This window comes from Kalmanozyma brasiliensis (genome assembly GCF_000497045.1).
Source record: "Kalmanozyma brasiliensis GHG001 unplaced genomic scaffold PSEUBRA_SCAF3, whole genome shotgun sequence".
Lineage (NCBI taxonomy): Eukaryota > Fungi > Basidiomycota > Ustilaginomycetes > Ustilaginales > Kalmanozyma > Kalmanozyma brasiliensis.
The window spans coordinates 571,408-581,469 of NW_015961970.1; the positions used below are offsets into that span (position 1 = coordinate 571,408).

A 10,062-nucleotide genomic window follows, 5' to 3' on the forward strand; every position below is an offset into this window, starting at 1 on the left:
CCCCCCGGGTCGCACCAAATCATGTTCTCTCCCGAGCCTTTTGGCCTGTTTACATGCAGTCTCGTCATTTCGGACCTGCATTCTGCTCCGCCCCGTTCAAAGGCAGCACTCAGTATGCTGCCATTACTAAGTTTATCCGGAATCGGTGGAGACCATCCAGTCAACCTCTTGGGGTAAATGAGCTGGTCCTCTCGTAACGAGGTAGCAGCCGAACCGAACGAAAGCTTTGGCTGAGTGCTACTCCTGATGCAGGGCAGAGATGACTGAGTCAACCTCTTCGGAGCATCGGAACGATCTTCTCGCGCTCGGATCGGCCCCAGCCGAGCGAGTTTTTGGTGTGAGTGCTTCCTGCCCTAGTCCAGCGACGCCTCGATTGGCGGTGTTCGACGCTGTCCTCTTGGAGTGGGACTCTTCATGTGTGGATTCGATGCTGGCCAGAAACGACGCTCGGAACCCCTGGCCGTTCCTGTTTCGATCAGAGCGGATCCGACAAGCAAGCCGCCCTGTGCGCAGACAGCAGTCGACGTTGTGGCATCAGAGGGACAGCCTCTTTGCATTCGGCGGTGACAGCAGCGAGCGCTCTTGGAGGTTCGAAGAAGGTCAAACGACGACCTGGCCAACTCGATGAGCCAGTCTCGAATCGACGGTTCAGCATAACGCTTCCGAGGCAGATCAACCTCTGATAACCTTGAGCTGCACTCCATCCGTGACGATCGAGTCTCGCCTCCAGATTGGCCCGAAGCTCAGATCGACTCGGCGGGTACGCAAGGCTCGCTTCACATCCGCGCTTCGTCGTGGTGTCATCTTTCGTAAAGTCGTTGATGTCTATGTGCGAAAACTGCGATCGAGAGAGTGTCCGTGTGTTCTCCACCAACTATGCCTGCTCTGCACCACCTTCGCCATTGCTGCTCTTCCCCTCCCCTTCCAGTCCCATCTCGCGTCTCCACTCCTCCGCATCCTCTCGTCCACCAAATTCCTCCCACACCTCCAACTCCGGGTAGCATCGCCTTACACTACTCTCCGCGCCCATCGCCATCAACGCCATCACAGGGTTCGTTAACAAGCTCATCACCCCTCCGTAGATGAGCTTGATCACCTCGGGGACCCATGTTCCGGCCAACTCTTTGCCGCCGTAGATCGGGGCGATGATGGCAATCGCTATGGGCCAATACCACCAAAATGTGAGAACGCATAAAAAGAATCCTTGGGCGGCGGTCCATAGGAGGCGCTGGAGACGTTGATTGGTCGAGATGCCGGGGGAGAGGAGGTCGTTTCTCTCGCTACCCGTGCATACTGCTCGGACGAAGAACCAGAAATACTGCTTCCACCTGGTTTCCCCCTCCGCTTTGCCCATGTACAAGGGTTTTTCGGGTTGAACATCCGCCGGTAACCTCGACCCGAAGTAGTGGCCCGCAGGACTGGGTGTCGATGGAAGGTGCAACAAAGGTGGCCAAGGTCGGCGAAGAGGTGCGATCGGCCCAACCACCAAGTCCCGGTGTACCAAGCTACTCGTGATAATGAACGACACCACTTGCTGGATGATCACCGTCACCCCCATGTCGCCTGCCACTGTCTGCCGGTCGAACGTCCAGAGGTCCACCGTGTCGCGTCCTCGGTAGAGCGCGACGGCTACGGCAAAGTTGATCCCCCCAGAGATGCAGGCTGCGATGATGGACTGCGCGACCACGATGTAGAGGAACTGTAATGAGGGAAAACGGAGCGGGCCGGGGAGCAGCCAGTCTCGGAGGGTGGAGGGTGTGGTGGTGACAATGCCGGAGCGCGGGAGGGGGGCGCCGAAGGGGAGATGTTGGTTGCGCAGGGTGAGCTCGTGTGCCCGTTTGGGGATCGACCGGCGAGGTTCGCGAAGGGGATCGATGGGGAGCTTGGATAGTTTCTGGTCGGATGGATTGGGAGGAGTGGGTGGACTTGGGCTTGGGCTGGAATGCGAAGGTGTCGTATCGGCGCTGGGGACGGTCGGACGACCAGACTCGGATCGACGATGCGAGCGTGCCGGTCGGATAGGTGTCGAAGGTGCGTCATTGTTGCTATCATCTCGCCGTGATGGATCCGCATCCAGCGTGACTCTAGACCGCCCCACCGTCGACTGTGTCGTATCCGTCGTCCGCTCCAAAGCCATGCTCGCTCTAGGCTGTGCGATCCTCGTGTTAGGATACGAGGGCACGTCGTGCGAGCTGTCTCTCGACTGCATCGCTGGAGCTGCGCTACTCCGCTCTGGAGCTGCTTGCGACGACGCCATGTGTGACGATGCTCGATGGTGGTCAAGAGCAAAGCCATCTCCTCAAACACAACCACATCTTGAAACAAGAGCACCAGGGTCCTCACCAGCCGGAAAAAGTGGAGTTTGGCGGGCGGCGCGCTATTTCCGTGCATGATGATTTTCTGTGGTTGTGCCGGTCAGCAGCTGTAAGACGCAGATCATCAGCCTCGCCCGGCATGCGAGCGTGCGGCTTTCCAGGGTCAAAATTTCGAAGCTCCGTGTGTGGGTCAGCAAGCGCGGAAATCGAACCATCTTTACCGACCGTCGGTGCGAAATGAGCGCAAGCTGGAACCTTGGTTAGGCGCTTGAGTCTCACCGCCCCCACCTGGCTCAGAGCGGCTATCGCACTTCACTTTTGAGCTTCGGACCGATCATCGCCCGTCTTGCACCTCCCGCTAGCAATGCTAGTCTCACACTCGTTGCAATGTAGACTCTACGTGTGGATGAACGCAAATTTCCTGGGAGACAAACTCAAGCTTGATGATACGCTCGACTTCCACAGCTTCATGCACGACCCTCGAGATGACCGTGAACAGAAAGAATGCTTATTTACCGAAGAACAGCGAACACAATCGCCCGCACACAGGCGCACACGAGAGTGACGATGAGGGATCATTGCCAGTGCGTGAGCACGAACCTTGCCTCCGACCCCTAATGCAGCAGCCACCTCCGCCGCCCGGAACACGCGCGCCTATGAGCTCATCCCACATCCCCCTTCTCTAACTAGCCACGACCTCTCCCCGTGCAGCAGCCGCCTTAACAGGCTCAAAGTACGGATGATCCTGCGCCTCCTTGGCCGTCAGCCTTTCCTGGTGGTCGTACCTCAGCAGCTTGTCCAAAAAGTCGATCGCATCGTTCGAGATGTACCTCTGGTTCTCGCTCGTAATGAAGCGACTCCACGGTTTGCGCTGGTACCGCCCCAGAATGTCGTCGTACTGCGGGTCGAGGTCGATGTCGTACTTCTCGAGGTAGGCGTACAGCTCGTCCGTTCCGAGCACCTTGCAGATCTTGACGAGCTGGTCGTAGTTGTCGTGGCCGTGGAAGAAGGGTTCTTTGCGGAAGATCATCGAGGCGAACATGCAACCGAGCGACCACATGTCGAGCGAGTAGTCGTACTCTTGGAAGTCGACGAGGAGTTCGGGGCCCTTGAAGTAGCGCGAGGCGACGCGGACGTTGTATTCCGTGTACGGGTGGTAGAACTCGGCGAGACCCCAATCGATCAGTCGCAGCTTGCGCTTCTCGTGGTCGATCATCACATTGTGCGGCTTGACATCCCGATGCATGATGCCTCGCGAATGGCAGAAGTCCAACGCCTTGAGCAGCTCGAAGATGTAGAAGCGCACGTCAAAGTCGGTGAATTTCGGGTAGAGCACCTTGAAGTCCGTGTTGTTGATGTACTCGGTGATGATCGATGGCGTCTTGGATTGCGGATCGCGAACCACGTCCAAGAGACCAACAACGTTGGGTCCACCCGCCAGGTTTTGCAGGATCTTGATCTCTCGCTTGATCTTCTTCTTCTTGACCGGCTTGAGCACCTTGATGATGCACTTCTCCGGTACACCTGACGCCGAGGCGATGTTGACTCCTTCAAAGACTTCCGAGTACTTCCCGCGTCCTACTTTGCGCAGGATCTCGTAGTTGTCCTGTGTTCCCCACTGCACTGCGAGGTTGTCATAGTCCCACCAAGGTCGTCCGAACTTTTCGTTGGCGCCAGGGTAGACCCTTGCGCAGCTACGTCCACCTGACATGGTTGAGGGTTCTGTGATGTTGGGACGAGATTGAACGCTGATTTGTATCGTCGATCAAGATAGAAGGCCGAGGCGGGTGCTTCTTTGCGGGATCCACAGAGCGAGTGCAGTCACTGCTTCGAATCTGCGAGCTGGGCGGGAGGTTCGCGATGCGGATTCTTGAAGTTGCACGGATCTTCGTAGCAGACAGTTCGCGCAGTACGAAGATTCCTTTTCGTCAGAGGCACGGTTGAGATGGCAGCGGATGAGCTGATGGATCGGAGGAGACCAGGAAGCCGATCGCCAAATGCGGCGTGAAGACCGAACCAGCGTCGGACGAGGGTATCTCGAAGTACCGATCGTTGAATAGGTCGGATGCGCGCAATACTATGCAGGGAGTGATCGCTCGTGGTGTACGATGGGTTGCCACGTCGTCGCCAAGCGAAAGGATGAGGGATGGATGCGATGGTGGAGAGAGAGATGAGATGACTTTTTCGATTTGAGATGAGCGTCGATCCGATTTTGTTCTTCTCGAGAAAAGGTCGTCAGCCAAGAGAGGGCGTGCGCTTAAGCCAACTCGCTGGCTACCTCCAAGATGAGTTCAGGTGGGCAGCTGTCCACAGGCAGAAGCTGGACGCGTCTCCAAAGCTTTGCAGCGTCTCATCGTTCGATTTCTTGTCTTTCAAAATCGTGATCGTTGCAACGTGGGCAACACACAAAAGCTATATATACGCAGCAGGTGACCGCTCCCGCAACGATATCTATCCCGGCTAGCTCAGTCGGTAGAGCGTCAGACTCTTATTACAAGGGTTTCCGAGACTTATTCTCGGGTCATCTGAATGTCGTGGGTTCGAGCCCCACGTTGGGAGACCTTTTTTTTGGCGTTTCTTTTGGGCCTCAAGTAGGTCTTCCAGTTCCAGGTCGACTCCGCTCTCGAACCGGCGCTTCCGGCCGGAGCTTCGGTGTAGAACATTGAACCGGAGAGGCATGGTGACAAGGGGTCTACTTCACCGCTCAGCAGACAACAGAGCACGAACGCTTTGCGGACGACAAGTCAACGATTTGCAGCTCCAAACGAAAGATGACAAGAGAACCAAAGTACAAATACAGGTGTTTGCGAGATGCAGTGTGAGTGTGCGTGCGATGCGATCATGCATGCTTTTTGATGGGGGAATGAGGGGGGTCGCGAGACTGATTGAGACGGTGATGTCTGCAAAATGGTTGGAGGGGCAACTGATCAGGTCAAGTCCTTGGTGAGGCCGTTCTTATGGACGAGGACGAAGTTGTATTCCGAGCGCCTCTTCAATCTCGTCTCGCGGCGCTTGAGGCTTGCGTAGCGTCTGCCGGAGCACCCGGTTGGACAGGCTCTCGTCGGCGGCGTCGAGTGTGATGTCTCCGTCGGCGTCCGTGTCTTCGTTCCCAGTGGCGCGCGTTCGACGGATCGGCTGGGAAACTCCAGTATCGAAGCGCATGGCCGTCTGTACGAAAGGGTCTTGCGACAAGGAGGAAGAGGGCGTCGCAGGCATGCCGCCGGTGCTGTTCATGCTTTCTGATGCGCTGGACCCTTGAGTCAGAGTGGTCATCTCTGAGAAGGCGGATGGCGAGATGGGCTCTTGTGATGCCGGGTGGGGACCGTAGACTGCGGCAGGGGCAATGAGTCCTTCAGCGCCTGGCTGAGGGTTGACAGAGGTGAACGTCGGCACGCCAGGCATCGCCAACCCGCTCCCGCGCGCAAGACGGCCGCCAGGAATCTGAAGTGGGGCGAGAGATCCCGGTCGAGGTCCAAGCGCGCTGTTCTCGAGCGCCGAGCTTGCTGGTGCCTCGACTGCGGTGCTTCTTCGTCGAGAGGCCCTCGTGCCGCGCGCAGGAGATGATGTTCGGGAGCTGGGACGACTGGAGGTACGGCCAGATGAGTGGGACGCGGCTTGAGCAACGCCAGCAGCGGCCGCAGCCGTAGCAGCGCGGCGTTCGAGCAGGGTACCGGACCTCTGTTCGTCGTTGTTGCGTGTCCGCCTCTCCTGCGCGGTCGATCGTGCCTGATGGAACGCGGACTGAGGCTCTTGAGGTTGCACTCGCATCGCCTCGTAGGGCAAGCCGAGCGAGTCGACCGATACCGGCGTGTTGAGTGGATTGGTGAGCCTTCGAGTGCGAACCGAGCCTGCACGGTTCAGTGTTCGGCTCCGGGTCGACATGGCTGGACTGGCAGTGGGCTGCAGAGGCCCAAAAGGCGTAGATGGAGACGTTGTACCGAGGTAGTTCATGCTCGATGAGAGACTCGTAGTGGGATCCATGGATTCATCGAGAGGGGTCCACTGGCCCTGAAACGACGCAGCAGAAGGCGAAGGCAGCGCGTCGTATTCGCCAAAGTAGGAGGGTGATGGACTGATGCGAGCGTTCTCGTCTGATTGGCGTGGTCTTGCCCCGCGCAACGAGCGACGGAAGGGCACGTTGGGAGAAGTAGAGCCGTTGCGAGTCATGATTGGGCTGGTAGGTCCTCCGGAGGAAGACGATGATGCAGTCCGAGCGTGACGCGACGGTGCTGACCTGGCCGCGTTGAGGAGGTCTTCCCGATCGAGAAAGATGGACGAGCTTGCGCTGCTCCTGCGGCTCGAACTGCGCATATCTGCCAACCACAGCGGGATTTCGGCCAGGGGCGTTCTCGGGGTCGACATACCCGAGGGTGGATTGTACGTAGGGTCAAATCCTCCACCCAGAGGCAGGCAGCCCGTCAGCGAGTTCTGACGGTTGTGCTGACCAGATGCCAGGATGTTGGCGGTAGAGTTGCTCGGAGCGAGGATGTTGGAGTTGGACGAAGAGCGTGATCGTGCATGTGACGGGGATGAGGCGCCGTTGTTGCTGGAATACAAGGGTCGATTCTGTGTGCGAGCAGAAGCTCTGCGTCGTGGTAATGAGCGTGTAGGCCGAGGCGGCGACATGTTGCTGTTGGTTCGAGCCATGGGAGCGGTCATGTCGTATGCAGAGGATGGCTGAGGCTGAAGATTGAGCGTGCGTATTGACAGTGGTCCCGGAACGGCGCCGAGGGGGTCATTGACTCCTCCTTGTGATGAAGTGTGCCTCATCCGGGTATCGGCACTGTTCGTCGTAGTCTGTGATGCGGAATCGTCGAGGTAGCGGGACGAGAAGGACTGGCTTGAGAGACTCCTCGCCATTGGAGTCGACGTTCTCCAGCCATTGCTTTGAGCGGGATCGCTCGACGGAAGACCATGATCGAGATAGGTCCGGGTGCTGCGTAAGGAGCGGAGCGGAACTGCAGAGCGAGCCGTCGCGCCGCTGTTGGACGAGTTGGAGCGCATCAAGGCCATTCGATCGCGCGCTTGATTGGGGCTCTCGAAGGTTGACAGGTTCGTTGAGGGATTGTGCTGGGTCGTATCTCGGAGGGTTCGTCGCTCTTCATTGCGGTGATGGTGGGTTGGAACATGGCGCTGTGCAGCGTCAGGCCCAAATGAGACTGCCGGACCGTGCTCGGCTTGCGACTGCGAGCGGGCTGCAGTCTGCGGGTCAGGGTGCTCTGCGGAGCCGTCGCGAGCGGGATGTGCGGGACGTTTGCGGGTGCGTCTGGTCTGAATGGAGATGGTGGGATCGACTGGACTATCGCTTTCGTCGGCGCTGCCATCCTTGGATCCGCCGTGCGGCTTGTCGTGGCGAGGACGAGCCATGCTGCGGCAACTTGTATACGCCGCAGCGCCTTGGCAGAGATCGGTCGAAGGCTTTGAGAGCTCGATCGACTCTTTATGAGCAAATGATATGCATGGACATGGTCGGGCCGGGCTGACTGAGAGGTGGTTGCGGGATGAGGATGGTGAGCACAGCACAAGCAAGCAGCTGATGTACGGTTGTCGCAGAGAGAATGAGCCGATGATGGCGGTAAGAGAGCCAGGAAGAGGGCGACTCGACTGCGACCTGGCCGATGTGAGGATGATGGTGCGGAGAGGAAAGCTATGCTGTAGAAGTGTGAGAGAGCGGCAGAGACGAAAGCTGGTTGAAGTCTGCGGAGGAGAAAGGAGCTCAGGAAGGCAGAAGCAAGTGCGGAAACCTAGCCGAGAGCGAAGGGACGCAGCAATACGATAGCACGCAGCGGCAGATCGGATCGACCTTCTAAGCGGTCGCCGTTCGTGCAGCCTGAGATGCCAAGCAGGCGTAGGCAACGAGAGTCATAGCGTAGGAGTCCAAACGGGGGATACCGACAAGGACGAGAGCGAGCCGAAGGAGCAAAGCGGCAGGCAAAGGCGTCGGCTTAACTTCGCATGCAGGTCAAGAAGGAATTGCGTTGATCAGACGAGCAACCGAGCAGCAAAGCGTCGTCGAATGCACGCGCTCTGACCACGCTAATCAGCTCGCGAATGCAGGTCGCTTAACGTTCAAATCTACGCACGGAATGCATAGCAACCACACGCCGATTCCGCTCCCGTCTTGGCTTCATGTCTCAAGCTGTGCTTGCTCAACGCCTTGTCTAAGGAGCGATCTGATCGATGCGAGTGGCATGCAGACGCTCTCCAAGATATGTGAGCAAGAAAGAGTGTGTGTGACACATCAGAGGCTGCTCTGTGACGAACAGGTTCCGATGGAGTCGGAGTCGTCTGACTTTGGCATGGGAAACCAATTTGGGCAATCGAATCTCGACAGAAGCGCCAGAATGAGGAGCTGAACTTGGAAAGTACGCATGTGAAGAATCACACAAGAGGCTTGCATTGACAAAGCTTGCCTTCTTGGCGGTCGGGGTCCGCTGAGCAAGGCAGCCACTTCGGTACCATGACTCCTCGATGTGGCGCGCTTCGGGCTGTGTTCCGATCAACGAGGGTGCCGGCGTCGAAGCAAGCAGGCCTCAAGAAGGGAATCGTTTGTTCGAGGAAGAATAACGAGCGACTCCTGTTGAACCTTGAGCGTGGGAAAGCGACGGGTTTCCAGGCGTGAGGGACCGACAGAAGCAGCCAAGGAAGCACACAAGCGGACGGCGCGTAGTAATAAGGTCAATCGACGCTGTCACTGCAGTCAAGATGGTGCTCTAGAACGGAGCGGGAAGCGGACGGTTCGTCACCGACGGCCACCGACCATGCCAGAGTTGGACCCTCAAAGTCGTGCTCGCTTGCAATCGAGCCGTCGATGCAGGCTGAGGGTGCGCCAGTTTTTCGCGATCCGCACCTGCGTTGGCGGCTTTTCTTCTCGTCGAGTTTCAAAATGCGAAGAGGGAAGAACGACCATGCGACCCAGCCATCATGCCTTTCATTCTTCGCAATCGTTCTTCCGTGCGATGTTCGTGTCGGAGCTTCATGGTCCTGGCTGATGCATCGCTGGAACCGAGAGAAGGCACGATCACGCCTGCCATCGTTCAAGCCGGCCTCTTGAGATGGAGGCAAGCTTGAGATGGGGATTTGCCGGGTCACTCGAGCGCTTCCCGCTTCTTGGCGAAGCCCGCAAGCGACCGGTCAAGGCAAAGCGGCATGCACAGAATCCACGTTTCTGCTTCGACTTCGACTTGGTCTGCACCATTTGCAGTTCATATCTGCAAGAGCCACGCACGTCGTCGTCGCAATGCAGCAGCAAACCCATCTGTTCATGATCCACTCTGCAGCCTCGCGCTGCGAGCTCTTGCATGTGCCTGCATGATGCCACGGCAAATGAGCCAGACGCACCTGCGAGCACACAACAAACATCCAGACGGACCGCGTGGAGTGTCGACAAAGAGGGAGCTGGTCCGGAGAAGACCGCGCTTCTCACCGGCGCGCCTCCCGCAAGACCTTGGACAGATCGAGTCGTTCCCATCAGCTGTCGTCGCACTTTAAAAAGCGGTCGCGCCTGCGTCGAGCGTCAGATTTCTTCTTTAAGGTTTGGCAAAAGAGAGAGAGACAAGAAACAACTCTTTTGACAGTCGCAGGGTCCAACCATTCCAAAACTCTAAACCCTTTTCTTCTTAAGACACGCTCGAGCCGACGCAGTAGCGTGAACCCACCGATCCTGTGCAGCTTCTTGCATTCGATCTCAGCTTGCCCGCTTGCCCTTGGGCTCGTATCTGATATCGTTCTTCGGGCTCTAGAACGA

The 10,062-nt window shown here is 57.7% G+C and overlaps 3 protein-coding genes and 1 non-coding gene across 4 annotated transcripts; 1 reads left to right on the top strand and 3 right to left on the bottom strand.

Moving 5' to 3' along the window:
* Nucleotides 1-874: 874 nt before the first annotated feature.
* On the bottom strand, nt 875-2,257 carry PSEUBRA_004101 (Protein of unknown function DUF2456; the record flags this gene model as incomplete). The annotated part of the gene is made up of 1 exon (XM_059465219.1): nt 875-2,257. The coding sequence occupies one exon, from the start codon at nt 2,255-2,257 to the stop codon at nt 875-877; it is 1,383 nt and encodes a 460-aa protein (XP_059321486.1).
* Nucleotides 2,258-2,997: 740 nt separating this feature from the next.
* Nucleotides 2,998-4,026, bottom strand: PSEUBRA_004102 (Protein kinase domain protein; the record flags this gene model as incomplete). Its single annotated transcript, XM_016437666.1, has 1 exon — nt 2,998-4,026. The coding sequence occupies one exon, from the start codon at nt 4,024-4,026 to the stop codon at nt 2,998-3,000; it is 1,029 nt and encodes a 342-aa protein (XP_016291211.1).
* Nucleotides 4,027-4,769: 743 nt separating this feature from the next.
* PSEUBRA_006510 lies at nt 4,770-4,874 on the top strand. Its single transcript has 2 exons — nt 4,770-4,806; nt 4,839-4,874. It is a non-coding gene; the product is annotated as a tRNA-Lys (tRNA).
* A 396-nt stretch (nt 4,875-5,270) lies between these two features.
* PSEUBRA_004103 (uncharacterized protein) lies at nt 5,271-7,682 on the bottom strand (the record flags this gene model as incomplete). Its single annotated transcript, XM_059465220.1, has 1 exon — nt 5,271-7,682. The coding sequence occupies one exon, from the start codon at nt 7,680-7,682 to the stop codon at nt 5,271-5,273; it is 2,412 nt and encodes an 803-aa protein (XP_059321487.1).
* Between the last annotated feature and the right edge of the window lie 2,380 nt (nt 7,683-10,062).